A 21,551-nucleotide genomic window follows, 5' to 3' on the forward strand; every position below is an offset into this window, starting at 1 on the left:
ATAAATCAAAACACAAGAAGTCTACTACACCAACAAACGATGAATCAAGTTTAACTAACTTAGACATATTTATATATCCCCAAAAATGTCTTAGAATGTCCAAATTTTAGCTAACTTCGAAAAAAACAGGGTTCCAAGTTTTCAATATATTTAAATAAAAGGTTTATTATTGTTTTTTTAATATAATCAAAAAACATGAACGAACGTAACCGAACATATTACCGAACGTTCACGAACGCAGTCGAACGAACGAAACTCTACGCAAAATTCTCAAAATGCGCCTTTTGGCTCAGAGAGGTGCAATTTCTGGGGCATGTGATCAACTCGGATGGTGTTTTAGTTGATCCTTCAAAGATTGATGCTGTAATGAAGTGGGTTTCTCCGAAGAACCCGACAGAGATAAGAAGTTTTCTGGGCCTTGCCGGGTACTATAGAAGGTTCATACAAGATTTTTCGAAGATAGCCTTACCCTTAACAAAACTGACAAGAAAGAAAGAGAAGTTTGTGTGGGGTAAAGATCAGGAGGAGGCTTTTCAAATGTTAAAGGAGAAACTATCCCGTCCTCCGGTCCTAACATTACCGGATGGAACTGAAGACCTGGTCGTCTATTCAGACGCTTCACACCAGGGATTAGGCTGCGTCTTGATGCAAAGGGGGAGAGTTATTGCTTATGCTTCAAGACAATTGAAGCCGCATGAAGTAAACTACCCGACTCACGATCTAGAATTGGCAGCGGTAGTGTTCGCCTTAAAGATTTGGAGACATTATTTGTACGGCACGAGATGCACTATTTACTCAGATCATAAAAGCCTCAAGTATCTTTTCGAGCAGAAAGATTTAAATATGAGGCAACGGAGATGGCTGGAACTTATCAAAGATTATGATTGTGATATCCTTTATCACCCGAGAAAAGCAAACGTGGTAGCCGATGCGTTAAGCCGAAGAGAGTATCCGTCTCCTCTTCGTGTAAAGTCCATGAAGATGATTGTTACGCCACGATTACTTGAAATGATACGTGAATCTCAAATAAAGTCGCTTGGAGAGGAAGACTTAAAGAAGGAAAGACTAAAAGGTGTAATCGATAAATTAGAAGAAAATTCGACCGGACTCAAGACACGATTCGGCCGAATTTGGATACCCCGATTCTGTGAAGTCAAGGCTGCTCTACTCGACGAGGCACATAAGTCACGATATTCGGTCCACCCTGGGGCTACAAAGATGTATCGGGACTTGAAGGCCAATTATTGGTGGCCGGGCATGAAACGCGACATAGTCAAATATGTCGCGAAATGCTTAACATGTTCCCAAGTGAAAACCGAGCATCAAAAGCCATACGGGGAATTACAACCCTTGGAGATACCGCAATGGAAGTGGGAGGAATTAACGACGGATTTGGTAACCAAGCTTCCTAGAACGAAAAAGGGGCATGATGCGATATGGGTAATCATGGACCGACTTACGAAAAGCGCTCATTTTCTACCTATTAAAGAAGCCTACTCTTCCGAGAAAATGGCGGAAATTTACATGAACGAGATTATATCTCGACACGGCGTGCCCGTGTCAATTGTCTCGGATCGGGACACTAGATTTACTTCTCGTTACTGGCAAAAGTTTCACGAGAGTGTGGGTACGAAATTACACATAAGTACCGCCTACCACCCTCAAACTGACGGCCAGTCAGAAAGAACCATTCAAACACTTGTTGATATGCTGAGGGCGTGTGCCCTAGATTTTGGGGGAAGTTGGGATGACCATTTACCACCAGTGGAATTTTCCTATAATAATAGTTACCATAGTGGTATCCAAATGGCTCCGTATGAATTACTGTACGGGAGGAAATGTAGAACTCCCGTATGCTGGGGAGAAGTAGGGCAAAGAGAGCTTGTGCCAAGTGATTTAATAGCAGTAACGAATGAAAAGATTAAGTTGGTTAGAGCTCGACTGAAAGCAGCCCAGGATCGACAAAAGGCTTATTCAGATAAAAGAAGACGTCCCATTGAATTTCAAGTCGGAGACTTGGTTCTGCTGAAAGTGTCCCCATGGAAGGGTATAATCCGCTTTCGCAAACGGGGTAAGTTGGGTCCTCGTTATATTGGGCCGTTTAAAATCTTGGCTCGTGTTGGAAGGGTTGCATATCGATTAGAATTACCGCCTGCTCTAGACGGAATTCACAATACCTTCCACGTGTCGCAATTGAGAAAGTGTCTTGCGGATGAAACCGCGTTAGTACCTCTTGATGACATTGAGTTAGACGAGGGGTTGAATTATGTTGAAAGACCAATGGCCATTAAAGATGTCAAGGTGAAGAAGCTGCGCAACAAGGCTGTCCGACAAGTGTTGGTGCAATGGCAGCACCGAAAGGGGTCGGAACTTACATGGGAAGCGGAAGACGAGATGAAGAAGCACTACCCGTTCCTTTTTGGTACGTACACGTTTAAAAATATGTTTGTGCCAGGTTTCGGGGACGAAACCTCCTTTAAGGGGGGTAGACTTGTAACACCCCAAAAATATTTATTATGCATAAGCTAAAATGTAACAATAAAAAGGGTGGTGCTAAAATTAAAGTTGTGATGGAAATAGAGGGACTAAAGCTGTAAATACCTAAAAATAAGATTAATAAAAATGATTAATAATAAAAACCCACACACAGTACGTGTGTGGGGTTCTGTACGATCGAACAAGGGCCAAGGGGGGGAAGAAACCCTAGCTTCATCTAATTCACAAGGAAAACTATAAAGATTCAAGGAAATTGAAAGCATAATCAGGAAATTGCAAGCTCTTAACTTGTCCATTGAAAGGGTAAGTTCAATTTTGTGATTTAACAAATTGTAGAAAGTGGGTTTTGATCTAATCTTGAATGCATGATATGAAATTTATGAAATTTAGTTAAGGTTATGATGTAGGATTAGGATTATGTCTGAATTTTAGAAAATTTGTGGTTAATAGCCGAAACCCAAGTTGATGAGAAGTTGCTAGGGTTAAATTGATCAAGTTTTGATATGTGTGTGTGTTGTTGAGGAATAACCTTGTTTATAATGAATAATCACTAGATAATCTGATTTAGAGTAAAGCTTAATTGAACGTTATTGAATGATTAAAGAAATTAGCTTAGTAATATATGTTAGTTAAATGAGTAAATGTCCCAAAAATGCGAAACCCGCCATGTGTTTGATGAAATGCTTGAATGAACAACTATGTGAAATATTGAATGTAATGGAATGAAATTCCGGGTACTAAACAAATGAACGGATGTGTTAATATAGGCGTAAAGGAAGAGGGCTCAGGTTCTAAGAAGTCGGAAAGCTCACAAGACAAAGGTATGTTTCGTTACGTACAAAACTTTACTTAAATTTTGTTAGTAATTGTGTCGGGCAATTTGTGTTATAATGATTATTTCTTGCTATAATGAATACGGTGTTTAGTAAATAAATTGCAAATCCCTTGCGGATTTGGCTAAGCTAATGAAGGTTAAGCTATGATAAGCAAATCGACCGGTTCAAGTAACTAGGTCGAGTAATGATATGATACCATCCGTCTTGAACGGGTGGTTTTGAATGCTATAACGAATGCTAGAAGCTTAATCCATTATACGGATGGAAAGAAGAATTTATGTTGAAGGCAAATAACCCAATTAAACGGGTCGAACGTGTATGCTTAACTCTCATTGAGAGTGTTTATGCCTACCCAAGTTTTTGGGTAGTCGAATGCGTAAAATGGTTAAAAGTTCATATACGGATGGAACTAAAATGAAAGAATTATGATTTAGCGAGCGTGATAACTAACCTTTAAAATTTCTTGTTAATGTAGGTAAATCCTCATCTTAGACTATTTGGCGAGTTGAAGCGAGCACGTGATCACCACTCAACATACCAAGCGCTTCCGCTAGTTGCTTTAATGTTTTCGGTCAAATAATTGTGAAAGTTTGTCCAAACTTGATGTTTTCTTTGGATTTTCCATTGCGTCTAGTCGTAAGGGTCATGGAATAGTTTGTATGAAAGTTGTATGAAACAGGGATATGCTCATTGTACGAATGGGTCATGTCCGATTTTTGTCAAAAATATGAATTTAACTTGTTATTTCAAGTCTTAAAATTATCCTTGTAAATGGTTTTATAAGAACTAAAAATGCGCGTCTTATAAGTTGGTATCAGAGCCAAGGTTTGAGGGATTTGAGCTTTTAACGCGATGCTTGAACTCAAACCAATGGCTCGTTCGAAAGTGTGCTCGCTCCAGGATCGCCAATGAGGTAATAATGTACGTTTTCGATAAATGCTAGTATATGTTATGAGTTTAAAATGTAAGGATGAGTTAAATATGTGAAGTAACAATTATGGGTAGCAAAGCAAGAAATTCCGGAACCCGAGCAGCTGGTAATGGACCTGGAAATGGGTTAAAATATTAAAAAAATGAAGTTACAGTGAAATGATCAGGGAAAGGCCGTCGCCGACGCCCTACACGTCCGTCGCCGACGCCTTAGTTTGGCCGACGGCCTAAGTTCCTGTCTACGGAGAATTTCACCCGACGCACATTTTTAAGAGCCGTCGCCGACGGCTAGCGTAGGTTCAGTTCGCTGATTTGTTTTGTTTTTCACATTCTAAGTTTCTGTAGTATTTGAAAGCCTACTAAATTGTTATGTGAAGTCCATATAAGGCTTCTTAGATGTGGGGAACCACAAATAGTAATTATGATGGGATGGACTCGGAGGAATCGAAGGTGATGAGTCGAATGATAAAAATTTTAAAAGCGAGTAAAGTTTAAAATGGGGGAATGCGGATGAAGTAAACATGGATCAAAGAACTATGATGTAATGAAAGCTTGTTATTTGTATTAAATATGATTATGACAATGTGTAGATGGCTGACGCAAGAAACGTCAATGAGGATGATGACCCGGCCCGTCAAGAAGCCTTTAACAACAGGGTCACTGAGGTGGCGGAAGGGGTTATGCAAGCCCATCTTCCGCGATTAGCTCAAGAGGTAGAAAGCCGAGTTTTGGGAGTCGTAGACACTATGATGACTAGCAAGATCGAGGAATTGAAAGAACTGATTGAGGGGTCTAGAAGTAAAGGCAAGGAACGACGATGCACGTATAAAGACTTCATGGCGTGCAATCCTGCAACGTATAATGGTAGAATTGATCCGATCGCATGCCAAAGATGGATTTCAAACATGGAGGCGGTGTTTATACGAAGTCGGTGTGATAGAGAAGATCAAGTGATGTTTGCTACGGGTCAACTCACCCTTCAGGCGAAAGATTGGTGGGATGCGCATAGCAAGGAAATAGGCGAAGAAAGGCTCCAAACGATGACCTGGCAAGAGTTTAAGGATCCTTTTATGAAATATCACTGCCCTCAGTCAGCCATTGATAAGATTCAAGAGGATTTCTTACGCCCCCGACAGAAAAACGAAACGATAAATGAGATATCGAACATTTTCTTGGATAAGATGAAGTTTTGTGGAGAGTTTGTGCAAACCGAAAGGATGAAGATTAATCGCTTTTATGGGGTATTAAAGGCAGAATTTAGGGAGTTCATCACTCCCTCGAAGTGTGAGACTCTTGATGAGCTAATCAATCTAGCGCGGGATAGAGAAATCGAAATCAAGAGGCAAGAAGAACGTGGAGAAAAGCGGCCAAATGAAAAAGGTGGAAGTTCGACCCCGACCAAAAAGGGGAAGTATCAAGAGCAAGGAAGAAAAGATAAGTCGAAGAGTGGTATCACGCCGTGCAAGACTTGTGGAAAACTTCATACGGGGGAATGCTTGTTAGGCAAGAAAGGGTGTTATAAATGTGGTAAGGAAGGGCATTCGTCTTATCAGTGTCCAAACAACCCGAAGACTTGCTTCCATTGTTTTGAAAAAGGGCATGTTAAATCGGAATGCCCAAAACTTCAGCAAGAGTCAAAGAAAGAAGATAAGAAGCAAGAGGGTTCTAGAGCGAAAGGGAGGATGTTCCAAATTACATCCGAAGAAGCCAAGTCTCACCCGAATGTGATTTCATGTATCTTTTTACTAAACTCCATACCGGTTTATGTTCTATTCGATACTGGAGCTACCATGTCATTTATTTCGAATGAAATTATACAACATCCGTCCTTTAAGATCGAACGAATGCCAATGCCTCTAGAAGTAGAAATAGCCGATAGTAAGATCTGAATGTTACACGAGGTGTGTAGAAACTGCAAATTCATTATAGAAGATGAGGAATTTGACATCGACCTCATACCTATGGTTTTGGGGGAATTTAAAATGATTGTGGGGATGGATTGGCTGGCGCGGCACCATGTGGAGATTGATTGTGAAAATAAGGTAATGCTCATCCAAGCTCCAAGTGGAAGACAATTGAGGATTCAAGGAGAGAGAAACGTAGAAACCAAGTTGTGCACCTTGGTCCAAGCTTTTAAATACGTACTTAACGGGAATAGAGCATACCTAGCTTATGTAGTAGATGCCAGACAAACCCTCCCGAAGCTTGAAGACGTTGAGATTGTGAATGAATTTTCGGATGTATTTCCGGAAGAATTGCCGGGACTCCCACCAGAGAGAGAGATAGAGTTTCGCATCGAAGTAAATCCGGGTGCGAAACCCGTTGCAAAGGCCCCCTATAGACTTGCCCCCACTGAGATGCGCGAATTAATGACACAACTACAAGATCTTCTAGACAAGGGTTTCATACGCCCGAGTGTGTCGCCTTGGGGAGCACCTGTCTTATTTGTTAAGAAGAAAGACGAGTCGATGCGCATGTGTATCGACTATAGAGAGCTAAATAAGCTGACCATAAAGAACCGCTACCCTTTACCTAGAATTGACGACCTTTTTGATCAATTACAAGGGGCGAGTTGGTTTTCCAAGATAGACCTGCGTTCGGGGTACCATCAAGTTAGAGTACGGGAAGAAGATATTCCAAAGACTGCATTTAGAACCCGTTATGGGCACTATGAATTTCTAGTCATGTCGTTTGGATTGACGAACGCGCCGGCTGCGTTTATGGATCTTATGAACCGGGTATGCCGACCCATGTTAGACAAATCGGTAATAGTGTTCATAGATGATATCTTAGTCTATTCGCGAAGCAAAGCTGAGCATGCAAAGCAATTGTGTGAAGTACTTGAAATTCTCCGTAAGGAGAAACTCTACGCAAAATTCTCAAAATGCGCCTTTTGGATCAGAGAGGTGCAATTTCTGGGGCATGTGATCAACTCGGAGGGTGTTTTAGTTGATCCTTCAAAGATTGATGTTGTAATGAAGTGGGTTTCTCCGAAGAACCCGACAGAGATAAGAAGTTTTCTAGGCCTTGCCGGGTACTATAGAAGGTTCATACAGGATTTTTCGAAGATAGCCTTACCCTTAACAAAACTGACAAGAAAGAAAGAGAAGTTTGTGTGGGGTAAAGATCAGGAGGAGGCTTTTCAAATGTTAAAGGAGAAACTATCCCGTCCTCCGGTCCTAACATTACCGGATGGAACTGAAGACCTGGTCGTCTATTCAGACGCTTCACACCAGGGATTAGGCTGCGTCTTGATGCAAAGGGGAAGAGTTATCGCTTATGCTTCAAGACAATTGAAGCCGCATGAAGTAAACTACCCGACTCACGATCTAGAATTGGCAGCGGTAGTATTCGCCTTAAAGATTTGGAGACATTATTTGTACGGCACGAGATGCACTATTTACTCAGATCATAAAAGCCTCAAGTATCTTTTCGAGCAGAAAGATTTAAATATGAGGCAACGGAGATGGCTGGAACTTATCAAAGATTATGATTGTGATATCCTTTATCACCCGAGAAAATCAAACGTGGTAGCCGATGCGTTAAGCCGAAGAGAGTATCCGTCTCCTCTTCGTGTAAAGTCCATGAAGATGATTGTTACGCCACGATTACTTGAAATGATACGTGAATCTCAAATAAAGTCGCTTGGAGCGGAAGACTTAAAGAAGGAAAGACTAAAAGGTGTAATCGATAAATTAGAAGAAAATTCGACCGGACTCAAGATACGATTCGGCCGAATTTGGATACCCCGATTCTGTGAAGTCAAGGCTGCTCTACTCGACGAGGCACATAAGTCACGATATTCGGTCCACCCTGGGGCTACAAAGATGTATCGGGACTTGAAGGCCAATTATTGGTGGCCGGGCATGAAACGCGACATAGTCAAATATGTCGCGAAATGCTTAACATGTTCCCAAGTGAAAACCGAGCATCAAAAGCCATACGGGGAATTACAACCCTTGGAGATACCGCAATGGAAGTGGGAGGAATTAACGATGGATTTGGTAACCAAGCTTCCTAGAACGAAAAAGGGGCATGATGCGATATGGGTAATCATGGACCGACTTACGAAAAGCGCTCATTTTCTACCTATTAAAGAAGCCTACTCTTCCGAGAAAATGGCGGAAATTTACATGAACGAGATTATATCTCGACACGGCGTGCCCGTGTCAATTGTCTCGGATCGGGACACTAGATTTACTTCTCGTTACTGGCAAAAGTTTCACGAGAGTGTGGGTACGAAATTACACATAAGTACCGCCTACCACCCTCAAACTGACGGCCAGTCAGAAAGAACCATTCAAACACTTGTTGATATGCTGAGGGCGTGTGCCCTAGATTTTGGGGGAAGTTGGGATGACCATTTACCACCAGTGGAATTTTCCTATAATAATAGTTACCATAGTGGTATCCAAATGGCTCCGTATGAATTACTGTACGGGAGGAAATGTAGAACTCCCGTATGCTGGGGAGAAGTAGGGCAAAGAGAGCTTGCGCCAAGTGATTTAATAGCAGTAACGAATGAAAAGATTAAGTTGGTTAGAGCTCGACTGAAAGCAGCCCAGGATCAACAAAAGGCTTATTCAGATAAAAGAAGACGTCCCATTGAATTTCAAGTCGGAGACTTGGTTCTGCTGAAAGTGTCCCCATGGAAGGGTATAATCCGCTTTCGCAAACGGGGTAAGTTGGGTCCTCGTTATATTGGGCCGTTTAAAATCTTGGCTCGTGTTGGAAGGGTTGCATATCGATTAGAATTACCGCCTGCTCTAGACGGAATTCACAATACCTTCCACGTGTCGCAATTGAGAAAGTGTCTTGCGGATGAAACCGCGTTAGTACCTCTTGATGACATTGAGTTAGACGAGGGGTTGAATTATGTTGAAAGACCAATGGCCATTAAAGATGTCAAGGTGAAGAAGCTGCGCAACAAGGCTGTCCGACAAGTGTTGGTGCAATGGCAGCACCGAAAGGGGTCGGAACTTACATGGGAAGCGGAAGACGAGATGAAGAAGCACTACCCGTTCCTTTTTGGTACGTACACGTTTAAAAATATGTTTGTGCCAGGTTTCGGGGACGAAACCTCCTTTAAGGGGGGTAGACTTGTAACACCCCAAAAATATTTATTATGCATAAGCTAAAATGTAACAATAAAAAGGGTGGTGCTAAAATTAAAGTTGTGATGGAAATAGAGGGACTAAAGCTGTAAATACCTAAAAATAAGATTAATAAAAATGATTAATAATAAGAACCCACACACAGTACGTGTGTGGGGTTCTGTACGATCGAACAAGGGCCAATGGGGGGAAGAAACCCTAGCTTCATCTAATTCACAAGGAAAACTATAAAGATTCAAGGAAATTGAAAGCATAATCAGGAAATTGCAAGCTCTTAACTTGTCCATTGAAAGGGTAAGTTCAATTTTGTGATTTAACAAATTGTAGAAAGTGGGTTTTGATCTAATCTTGAATGCATGATATGAAATTTATGAAATTTAGTTAAGGTTATGATGTAGGATTAGGATTATGTCTGAATTTTAGAAAATTTGTGGTTAATAGCCGAAACCCAAGTTGATGAGAAGTTGCTAGGGTTAAATTGATCAAGTTTTGATATGTGTGTGTGTTGTTGAGGAATAACCTTGTTTATGATGAATAATCACTAGATAATCTGATTTAGAGTAAAGCTTAATTGAACGTTATTGAATGATTAAAGAAATTAGCTTAGTAATATATGTTAGTTAAATGAGTAAATGTCCCAAAAATGCGAAACCCGCCATGTGTTTGATGAAATGCTTGAATGAACAACTATGTGAAATATTGAATGTAATGGAATGAAATTCCGGGTACTAAACAAATGAACGGATGTGTTAATATAGGCGTAAAGGAAGAGGGCTCAGGTTCTAAGAAGTCGGAAAGCTCACAAGACAAAGGTATGTTTCGTTACGTACAAAACTTTACTTAAATTTTGTTAGTAATTGTGTCGGGCAATTTGTGTTATAATGATTATTTCTTGCTATAATGAATACGGTGTTTAGTAAATAAATAGCAAATCCCTTGCGGATTTGGATAAGCTAATGAAGGTTAAGCTATGATAAGCAAATCGACCGGTTCAAGTAACTAGGTCGAGTAATGATAAGATACCATCCGTCTTGAACGGGTGGTTTTGAATGCTATAACGAATGCTAGAAGCTTAATCCATTATACGGATGGAAAGAAGAATTTATGTTGAAGGCAAATAACCCAATTAAACGGGTCGAACGTGTATGCTTAACTCTCATTGAGAGTGTTTATGCCATACCCAAGTTTTTGGGTAGTCGAATGCGTAAAATGGTTAAAAGTTCATATACGGATGGAACTAAAATGAAAGAATTATGATTTAGCGAGCGTGATAACTAGCCTTTAAAATTTCTTGTTAATGTAGGTAAATCCTCATCTTAGACTATTTGGCGAGTTGAAGCGAGCACGTGATCACCACTCAACATACCAAGCGCTTCCGCTAGTTGCTTTAATGTTTTCGGTCAAATAATTGTGAAAGTTTGTCCAAACTTGATGTTTTCTTTGGATTTTTCATTGCGTCTAGTCGTAAGGGTCATGGAATAGTTTGTATGAAAGTTGTATGAAACAGGGATATGCTCATTGTACGAATGGGTCATGTCCGATTTTTGTCAAAAATATGAATTTAACTTGTTATTTCAAGTCTTAAAATTATCCTTGTAAATGGTTTTATAAGAACTAAAAATGCGGGTCTTATAATAAAGAAAGCTCTTTCGGATCGATACGTCATGTTAGTGTCATCCTGTAGCTATGTGGTAGGTAAACAAAAAAATATATGTCATTAACTATATGTTTTATATTATATTTTATGTTTGGTATTTCAGTTTTAGGTATTGTTGTCCGCGATAGTAAGGCATCATCTTAGTTTGAAATGTTACAATAGGACGGCTCCTCAATTGTGTTGTTATGCTCTCGGTGTTCTTGATAAAGAGACGCAGAGGTTGAAGACCATTAAGATTGAAGCCAATACGGTATCATTTTTTATCCCCATTTCCATATGTCATACAAAATGGTAAATGTGATTATGAAAGGTGTTAATGTGATATGATTGAATACTAATATGCTAATTATTGATTGATTGTTTGAATTTTTTATTTTTCTAAAGTTCTGATTGTTAATTATTACCTGGTTAATTACTTATGCCGAATTCAGTTGTGGCTTCTCTGTTTGGTTGTTTTTAGTTATTGCCTCGGTTAGAGCTGCCTTGCTGAGTTAACTTGGTTATTTAATGGTGTGTTTTTTTCATGGACCATATTTGCACTAAGGTCAGTTCAATTCATAATCTAAGTACCAAAATCAGTTTGTTCATTTGAAATCCAATTTCTTTGAGTCTTAATCTGCAAATGGGGTGATTCGTTTTGGTGTCCAGCGCAGCTGCAAGCTTTCGTGTACTACTGTCACTGTTGTCCCATTCTTCGATTTGTTGCTGCTCATCTGTTGAGGTATGGATTTATGGTCCGATTTCGAATATAGCTATGGTGATTATTAATTGATTCATGTGAGTAAACCCTTTTAGTTGAAAAAGATATTATTTAGATGATGAGATAATATTAACTGTAAAAGAAAAAATCTCTACATACGTTGTTTCCGTTCGGCTGCCGTTTGGTTTCCTCTGCTTGATATATTTGCTGCATGTGAACCAAAACCAGTTAAAAAAGTGTCAGTGTTTCAAAAATTTATCCGGATAATAAGATTTTATGCATCAATTGCAACTGTAAAAGGCTTGGAGGAAGTAAAAGAGGAAACTGGTGATTTGAGTCTACAATTAACTCGTATTGATCATGCACCATCGGATGATAATGTATCAACGCATATTGTTATTCCAAAAGTATGATTTCACAAAAAAAAAGTATTTTTTGCTGGAGCCTTAAGGCGAGATAGGGCTTTGAAATAGTTTTGCACCCAAAAAAATGTAGAAATCATGCAACTTAATTGTTTGGTATTTTGGTTTTGGTTGTTTGATGCAAACATGATATGATGTGTTTACCGTTTTAACCACTTTTATTACACTGCAGGTGCAATAGTACAAACATGAAAGGGAGTGTGATTAAGTTATTTGGAAACTGCAGTAAGATAAAGTTACCAGCCTTGAGGACCTGATGGATGGTGTGTTGTCAGCAGATGACTTTGTAAATGAAGAATTGAGATCTTTAGGGAAAGATAAAGTAGCCACCCTTGAGGACCTGATGGATGTTAAAGTATGTATGTAAGTTTTAAAAATCTTTCCCTAAAGAGAGACTCTAAGGATTTAATATTGATATATATGTTTACAGTTTATATGGGGTTTAATGACAGGCCAAAAGGCACTGGTGAATATGACAAGTTTTTTGCTGATGGGGTGTACACTTGTGCTGGTTGTGGAACACCACTTTCTAAATCAACCACCAAGTTCAACTCCGGGTGTGGTTGGCCTACTTTCTATGAAGGTCTTCCCAGAGCAATCACCCGCACTGTGAGCTTAGTAGTTTGAATTCGAATATTCGATACTCTTTTGAGTTTCAAAATGCGATTTTAACTTTTGTTGAGTTTGTAGGCCGACCCGGATGGAAGGAGGACCAGAATTACTTGCACTGCTTGTGGAGGACACTTAGGAAATGTGTTTAAAGGTGAGGGGTTCAAGACACCTACAGATGAAAGGCATTGTGTTAAAGGCATTGTGTTAATAGTATCTCCATCAAGTTTACTTCTGAAGGCATTTCAGCTTCTCTTTGATATGTTCTAATCCGCATTGTTGTGAGACAACAAGTAATAATTTCAAGCAGGAGCTCGGTGAATTAGCAGTTAGTTACGGGATTCGTCTGCATGTAGACCTTTGTCTTGGTGGTTTTGTTTTGCCTTTTGCACGTAAACTCTGGTGTGATTATCATAGCATTTTGTTCATTACTATTGTTGCTTATATTACCAATATGCACTAATGCCAAAATATAATAAATTATATGATTTAATTTATTATTTTGCAGGTACCCAATTCCACCATTTGATTTTACAGTTCAAGGAGTGACCTCTATATCAGCAAATGTTCATAAGTACGCGACATATTCATAAATTGCCTACAACTTTTTCAGGTTTTGCCATTACATCTTATTGGTTATAACAGTTATGATTGACTTTTGTGTGGATTGATTAGGATAATTAAATTTGTAAATGGTGCTAGAAGTTTAATTTTGCTTAGAAGAGCGAGGGGAGAAGCATGGAGATTCTCTAACTTGTGTTTCGATTTTCTCTAATATGCAACTTTGAATAATATTGTAATACATGGTAACATGCTTTTATTTTCATGTATCTATTATTTTCCAAAGGTTGGATATAAAGTTCGGCTTGAAGGAATGAAAGGAAGGGATACCCATCTTCTATTTTTCACTACTGGCATTTTGCTTAGAAGATTACTTCTAGATAGGAGCTTGCAAGGTGTAACTCGTGCTATGAGATCCATGAACGAGGGACAAATGAAGGTAACCAGAAGAAACATGTAAAAGTTAATGTCAAGATGGGTTGGCTGGTCGATATGTCAAAATGGGTTCAAGTTGAATCGGGTCATTTATATAAATTACCAAAATGCCACTGTGTGCTCATATCTGAAACAACACAGTTGCCTTTCAGTTTAACAACCCTCTACCACCACCTCAGATTCAGTTCCACCACGATGGTGTTCAAAAAGGTCGTCTTATGAAAAAGATACGTTTTTTCAACAGATTCTTTAAAAATCTGGTGTTTTTGATGTGGGTCATCAAATAGATCTGGTTTCTAATTTGGGTTATGAAAAAGATCCGGTTTGTAATATGGGTTTGCAGAAGGTTGTTTTGAATCAATGGCATGATTAAGTAGACCAGACATCATTGATGGTCATGGTGGCTATAACAAAGCAAGGATTACAGCAAACCGGCTCGGCTACGCCCTAAAACCACCACCAGCAGTACCAGTTTATCTGTGACCAGCTATTCGTCATGGCTGAGCTAACGCTCTCTGTGAACTTCTGACACATGCAAGGGATATTGGTGCGGCTCAATCACCAATTCGCTTTAGCTCCAGTTTCAACTAAGCCTTTTCAAAGGGTTGCTTTTTATCTTAAAGAAGCTCTGCAAATGCAATCGCAATCGCAATCAAATTTCAATCCGAGTAGAGTTACTCCACCGTTTGACGGGTTGTTTAGGATGGGTGCTGTTTAAGATGGGTGTTGTTTAAGAGGGGTGCTTATAAGATGTTTTCAGAGATTTCTACATGAGGGAATATTATGCGGAAACCTTGAGCGATCACTTGATTTGTAGTTTACTTTCTAATCCTTAATCAAGTACTATGCAAATTCTTTGATGAGATAGCTAAATCACTTGCATTATTCGTCCTCAATGAGCTTTTAGAGACCAGTCACACTTTATTGTTTGATATATTTTCCACCAGCTATTTTCTAAATCTTTAATTCAAGTATTGTACAAATTCTTTATAGTTTTCTTTTCAATATTCTATATATACGTAAGTGTTTCTGTATACACACTACTATATTTAGTTAAATGTATTATGCTGTTATATATGAAATTGCCATTTTCTTGGGATTTTTAAAGTTGTGGGTAGATCAAGAAGCAAGAGTTTAGAGGTTCATTCGGAAAGGCAAAGGCGACATGGTTAATTGTATGTTGCTTTATCAATTGTGAATACGAGATGGAGTCAAACTACTAATACTTGACAACAATGGCAAACCTATATATAAAACAACCAATGGGGTTTATGAAGAGATTTTCAACAAATTGGGATCGTTGCATATTCATGTATTTCAATTTGTCATCGTAATCTAATCTATTCGGTTGTCTTTTACCATGTATAAAATCATATTATTTGATGTCAAAGGTATTAATGAAGAAATTTTCTTTTACCAACCCGTGAAATTCGCGGGTTTCAAGTCCCTTGATACACTCTTATCCAATACTCCTAAACCTCCTGCAAAAGTTTCTTATTTCTTGATCTGTTTACTCTTCTGTTTGCTAAAGTTTGACTTTTGAGGTCAAATGATTTTGCAGATGACGAGGAAGTAAAAAATAAGTCAAAGTCAAGCTACTAATACTTGACAACGACGGCGAACCTACGAATAAAACAAATAATGTTGTTTATAAAGAGATCTTCAATGAGTTGTAATTTTTGGTTGTATTCATGCATTTTAATTATTTGGTGTACTCTCTCTCTCATTTCCGTTAATATTTCAACGTATATATAATTAAAATATTTACGTCAACATGTTAAAGTAGTTATTTTTTATTAGCCACCCGTGTAACACAAGGGAACTTAGACTAGTATCTAATTAAACTAAAACACCTCTCCTTCTTCTCCCTTCTTTTTTCCAACCACCACCACCCAACTCTCCATTTGCAACTTCTCCACCAGCATCACCACCCACACCCAATTGAAAGAGCTAGAATAGATCAAAGTAACACACCAATCACATAGCATATATTTGTTTTCTCCAAAAAGTTACAGATACATTGATTTAATGACATAATGAACAAACATGAAACATGAATGACAACTTGTCTAGCACTTTTGCAGTATGTAAGATAAATCTTAATTACTACACCAAGCGAAGAACTAACAGATCCTATCATCTCTGAAACCGCCGGCACAAAATCGTAATCAAAATTAGATCCGATAATCACTTACACTGCCGGAACAAGATCAGAATCAGAAATAACAAATGCGATCATCTATGAAACCGTCGGAATGAGGTCAGATTTAAAATTAACAGATCGGATCATCTCTGAAACGACTGGAACGAGATCAACATCAAAATTAACAGATCTGATCATCTCTGAAACCGCCAGAACGAGATCGGAATTCGTTGTGAAAACTCGGGTTGTAAGTAAAACTTATTCTTTTTCTAAAGATGTGTCTCAGTGTTTTGTTTTAAATGAAGATCCCATTTGAAAAAAAAATTAGAACAAAATAGGGTATTTTTCAAAACATTTTTGATTATAAGGTGGTGGAGAAGTTGCAGGTGGGGATGTGGTGGTGGTGAGTGGAAGAGAGAAGAAGGTGTTTTATTTTATTTAGATATTTTAAAAGATTATAAGGTGGGCCTCACTTTCTTTTAATCTATACTTTCTATAAAAGTAGAAAACCAAGTGACATAAGAAAAGCTGAGATGGCAGCCATAGAGGCTATCCAACAAAGCCTTTCTTATGTCATTATCCTTACTATATAAAATCACTTTAATTTTCAAAGGTCTGGCCCACATCTAGAAAATCACTTTAAACATCTGCCCACATCTACAAATGGTCAGCTGTTTATAAAACCGCTTCAAACCTCTGCCCATATTCAAAATTTAAAATCCTGGCTCTAAATTCAAAATTCAAACCACATATGAATCTGGCTCCCTATAAATAACATATACGAATTTGGCTCCACATTTAAATTTCAATTTATCTCTCTCCTTTATATTTGCGATCATATCTCTCTTACTCAAATGCATAGCTCTATTGATTGAGCTGGTTAATCTTCGATTACAGTTCTTTGTTCGAACAGTTGTAGGCTCTGATTACACATTATCCTTTAATATCATTGTTCCAATATCATTGTTCCAACATCGTTGTTTCGTTGAAGCTCTGTTTCACACACCAACGTTTCACCTCGGCTTTTCTTATGTCACTTTTTCTCTTTTTTATAGAAAGTATAGATAGATTGTTACAGGATGCAGAATTTGCATATTCAGTTTGTTCATCTGCGATTACAACTTTTTGTACTTCAAGTAATTTTTCCAACATCATTGTTGCAACATCGTTGAGGGTATGTTTTTTTCTCTGATTTTGGATCTTAAAATTTGAACTAATCTATTCTAATTCTCGCTTTATATTTCAGCCTAATCAGAGTTGTTTAAAATTCAAACAATCAGTTGTGGGTTATTTTAGGTTTGTGGATTCTTTTAAACTGTTGATATATGTTGATAATATACATTTTAAGGTGTTGATATATTTCAGCTTTGTTTTTTTCCGAGCAAGCAGTTGGGAGTTCTTCTGCACTGTTTTTGAAGTCTGAAGTGCAGAAAGTGGAGTACTTCATTAAGCGCCGATGTTGTTCCAGGTTTTCTTGTATTTATTATCACTGATGATGTCCATTTTATATATTAGTTCTTCAATCAGCCTAATCATCAGTCTTTTATAGTGTTTAAAATGCATCTTTGTGATAAATGAAGAAGTTAATGGTAATTATGAGAGCCTGTTTTTTTTATTTATATTTTTGTTCTTTCGGTTTCTTGATATTTAACTTTTTAGTTTTCCTATGAAAACTTTTTTGAGAGGCTTTGCATTGAATGGCTTCTGTTTTGTATTAAATGTACACGTTTTTGCCTCCTGGATTAGTTTAATGGTGCGGTGAAATTAAGTCTGGCCTTTGGGCTGTTACCTATTTCACTATATAGTATGACTAGTCTAAGTACCCGTGTATTACACGGGTGGCTAAACAGGAAAACTAAGTCCTTTAAAATTGTGAAGTAAAAAATTATAATTTTATATACGTTGAATTATTAACAAAAATGTTAGAGAGTACACGAAATAATTGAAATACATGAATATGACAAAAATATCACAACTCATTGTAGATCTCTTTATTAACAACGTTAGTATTACTTATTCGTAGGTTTACCATCGTTGTCAAGTATTAATAGCTTTACTCCATCTCGTGTTTTAACCCTTGATAAAGCAACATACAATTGAAATTAACTGTCTCTTGTGCGAAATAACAATGGATAACCTATTAATCTAAAAATTCTGCTTTTTGGAGCGTCGTAACCGCATTCCTTGTAGACCAATTGAAAAAAACAATCGTGTCACTGAACGAAATATCTTCGACTTTGTCTAGCTCATGTACCACCAACAATCTACTATCGGAACAGAAAGGTAATAAATAAAAGAAATTTAAGATCTCATACCTTGTCTTAGGAGTTTGCATTGTCTAATTACCTTGAATGAAAGCGATCTTCTAAAAAGACCCACCTGAATAAAGCAATTGATTCGTCATTAATACAAAAAATACAGCATACATACAATATATAATATGTAGTAACACAAGAAAAGTAGTGTAAATCATTATTACCAAATAACTATTGTGAGGAACAATTATGGGTCAAAATACACCACTAAGATACATATCTAAACCTCAAAATTACCAAGAAACTCATCACAAATGAACACATTAAAAAACTGAAAAATTAATAACATGCATACCAAGTATCAAACCACAAGGATGAACTTATAGTAGGGGTGCTAAACGAGATGGGTTCACAAGTTGGTGTGTCCAACCCGACCTAAACCCGAAAATTTTACACGAACCCGACCAGAACCCGAAAACCAGGTCAAACATATGATCCCGAACACGACACAGATGTTCAAACCCGAACATGACCCAGGTCAAACATAGATAAAATGACTAACCACTGCTGTGTCTTCAAAATCACCTTCCAAGCCCTAAACCTTTAAAGAAGATGCTTGATGAACAAACATGACTGAAAAGAAAGATTACGGACTTGAATTCTTAAGCTCAAAACGGTATCAATCTTAAATCATGGAACGACTAAGATTAAAGCAAGCAAATTCAATTACATACACCCTTAAAGAGGAAAGTGCCTTATCATACATGCCATCCCTTATGTCAGAACTTAGTTATTGAGAGAAAAGTAGTTGGACAATTAAAACCGGATTGATTCACAAGAGACGATCGAGAAAGACAAATTCAACAAAAGTGGACCAAACATCAATCAAGCAAAAAAACCACTATAATCAATCACTGTTACTAAACATCAACACATGTCTACATCTCCAAACCCCTGCCAACAAAAACACCCATAACCAAACATGTCTAAACATGCCCAAAGTGTTATATTAATGCATACAATCTCCAAAAATTTCAAGTTATTATTAATGTAGCTTTTTTTATTTATACCTAACGAACTAATCATTATAGAAAATGATTAAAGATGGATAAAATTGTTTTGAGTCGGCCCAGCTAGGCTTCACTTGTACTAATTTTTTATCTCTTAGTACCATTCCATTGTGACTCGTTACCCAACCTGCTCGCAACTCGACCCGTCCCTTGCTTCGCCTTTACCCATGATAGATACAAATAGATACAGAGATAATATACCTGAGTGAAATGGGTCCTGTGGCAGCAAGAAGTAGAAGCAAGGCGGATCAAGTAGGTTGGACAAACGTTATTCTAGTAGTTGTGCCTTCAACATTTATTTTTTGAAAAAAAAAATTAGACGAAAATTATTCAATATATTAACTTTGTAGCTGGAATAAGTTAAACTCACTGCCTGCTTTACTCCACCGAAGAACACCATACTCATGCCCAACCATATATACCTATAAATCATTCAAATCATCCTTATGGAAATGACATAATTGATCTCATCATCATCATCATTGCATATGAAATCTTTAAGAAATACAAAATATATAAACATATTAAATGTACACGTTTTTGCCTCCTGGATTAGTTTAATGGTGCGGTGAAATTAAGTCTGACCTTTGGGCTGTTAGCTATTTCACTATATAGTATGATTGTTAGGTCAGAAGCTTTCTATCACGTTTTACTACCATTATATCCTTCTTTTACATCAGACTTGAAGAAATATAGAAGTTAAAAATGTCAGCATACCCTTCTGTAGGTTCTTATGATTTAAAGTATCGCTTTATCAAGCAAGTTGAGGATCAAGTATATGAGGATAGGGCAACTGTTCAAGAGCTGAAGAGGTGTTTTGATGGAATGCATCTTGAAATCAGTGTCTTTAGATTATTAAATTTCGTTGTTCAGTTCTCAATGTAATTGTTGATCTATCGTCATATGTGATATGTAAATTTTAATTCTATTAATCTTTGTAGAGCATTTTATTTTTACTAATTTGAGCATCAACAGTTGTTAGAGTTGATACCTGCTATCGTAAATGTTGAGTTGCTACTGTTGCCAACATCTGTTATTCCCAACAGCAGTTTCCAAAGAATTGTCAACCATTAACACAATAGAAGTTCTGAACATTCTTAAAAAATAGGTATTTTGAAAAAAATTGACAAAAATCTTTAAAAGTATGTTGAAACAACTGTTTTTTAAAACATGTGTTTGGCAAAAGGTTCATCCACTGTTCAAAGGTATTGTCTGTTCTCATAATTTCTGTTTTTTGTAACGACTGTTGAGTTGCTACTGTTGCCAACATCTGTTATTCTCAACAGCAGTTTCCAAAGAATTGTCAACTATTAACACAATAGAAGTTCTGAACATCTGTTATTGCTCAATAGATCTTTGTAAAATGTCTTCAGAAATTATGAAAACTCCATTCTTAAAAAATAGCTATTTTTTAAATATTGGAAAAAACTCTTAAAATAGCTATTTATTAAATATTGGAAAACTCCATCAACAATGCTTTTTTAGGTTATTATTGCATCATAATCATAAGTCTTAATATATAAAATCAATTTAAAACTGATTATCAGTGTTTTCATAGTATTTGTTGATGTTTTGAATCAACTTCTGTTTGGATAAAAATTCATTCACTGCTGAAAGGTATTGTCTGTTTTAATAAGTGTTATTTATCCTAGCGACTGTTGATTTACCACTGTTTACAACATTTCTGTCCGATGAAGTGGTAGTAGCCTTTGTTTGCCATGTAGATTATTGTTGGTGTTTAAATGAAGAGGTTTTTTTTTTAATTTTTTTTATGGCAGAGTTTTAAAATTTGTCCTTTTAGTTTCTTGATATTTAATTTTATAGTTTTCCCATGAAAATTTATTTTTAAATGTTTTGCATTAAATGGCTGCTGATATTTAATATCAATTTATTTGTTTATATTAAAAGTCTGTTGAAAACAACTGTTTTCCAAACCTGTGTTTGACTAAGGACTGCTGACTTACTATTGTTGCATAAGATCTGTTGTTGGCCAACAGTGGTTTCCAAACACTGCTGAAGGGTATTGTCTGTTCTCATAGGTTCTGTTTAATCTAAGGACTGCTGAGTTACTAATGTTGCCTAACATCTGTTGTTGGCCAATAATGGTTTTCAAACAACTGTCATCCATTATCAGAGCAGAGGTTCTGACGTGGACAGATGTTAGCCATCAGATCTTTGTAACTTCTGACACGTCAGCATTCACTTTTTCACTTTATAAACCCCTGTTTCATCCCCAAACAGAGGTTTTACTTTCGTCTCGAGTTTAAAATTCATCAGAGCGGTTTCCACCTTCTTTTTCAAAACTTCTTTGTCAAACTCTCGC

The 21,551-nt window shown here is 37.4% G+C and overlaps 1 protein-coding gene and 2 long non-coding RNA genes across 15 annotated transcripts; all 3 read left to right on the top strand.

Moving 5' to 3' along the window:
* Positions 1 to 2,646: 2,646 nt before the first annotated feature.
* LOC118482072 lies at positions 2,647 to 4,076 on the top strand. The gene is made up of 3 exons (XR_004867056.1): positions 2,647 to 2,799; positions 3,264 to 3,317; positions 3,808 to 4,076. It is a non-coding gene; the product is annotated as an uncharacterized LOC118482072 (long non-coding RNA).
* Positions 4,077 to 4,852: 776 nt separating this feature from the next.
* Positions 4,853 to 6,151, top strand: LOC118481770. The gene has a single exon (XM_035977013.1). It carries the CDS (start codon positions 4,853 to 4,855, stop codon positions 6,149 to 6,151), a length of 1,299 nt encoding a protein of 432 aa, XP_035832906.1.
* Positions 6,152 to 9,515: 3,364 nt separating this feature from the next.
* Positions 9,516 to 13,953, top strand: LOC110878400. Of its 13 annotated transcripts, none has more exons than XR_002557897.2 (10): positions 9,516 to 9,670; positions 10,135 to 10,188; positions 11,137 to 11,283; positions 11,494 to 11,577; positions 11,682 to 11,754; positions 12,328 to 12,518; positions 12,608 to 12,764; positions 12,846 to 13,166; positions 13,273 to 13,377; positions 13,612 to 13,953. It is a non-coding gene; the product is annotated as an uncharacterized LOC110878400 (long non-coding RNA). The 13 variants fall into 13 exon arrangements; XR_002557899.2 differs by having other exon boundaries at positions 13,273 to 13,338; positions 13,440 to 13,953; XR_002557901.2 differs by having other exon boundaries at positions 13,273 to 13,338.
* The last annotated feature ends 7,598 nt before the right edge of the window (positions 13,954 to 21,551 follow it).

The sequence above is a fragment of the Helianthus annuus genome, chromosome 9 (assembly GCF_002127325.2).
Source record: "Helianthus annuus cultivar XRQ/B chromosome 9, HanXRQr2.0-SUNRISE, whole genome shotgun sequence".
NCBI lineage: Eukaryota > Viridiplantae > Streptophyta > Magnoliopsida > Asterales > Asteraceae > Helianthus > Helianthus annuus.

Coding starts and splice junctions, on each gene's coding strand:
- LOC118481770 (XM_035977013.1), top strand. CDS start 4,853: ATGGCTGACGCAAGAAACGTCAATGAGGATGATGACCCGGCCCGTCAA.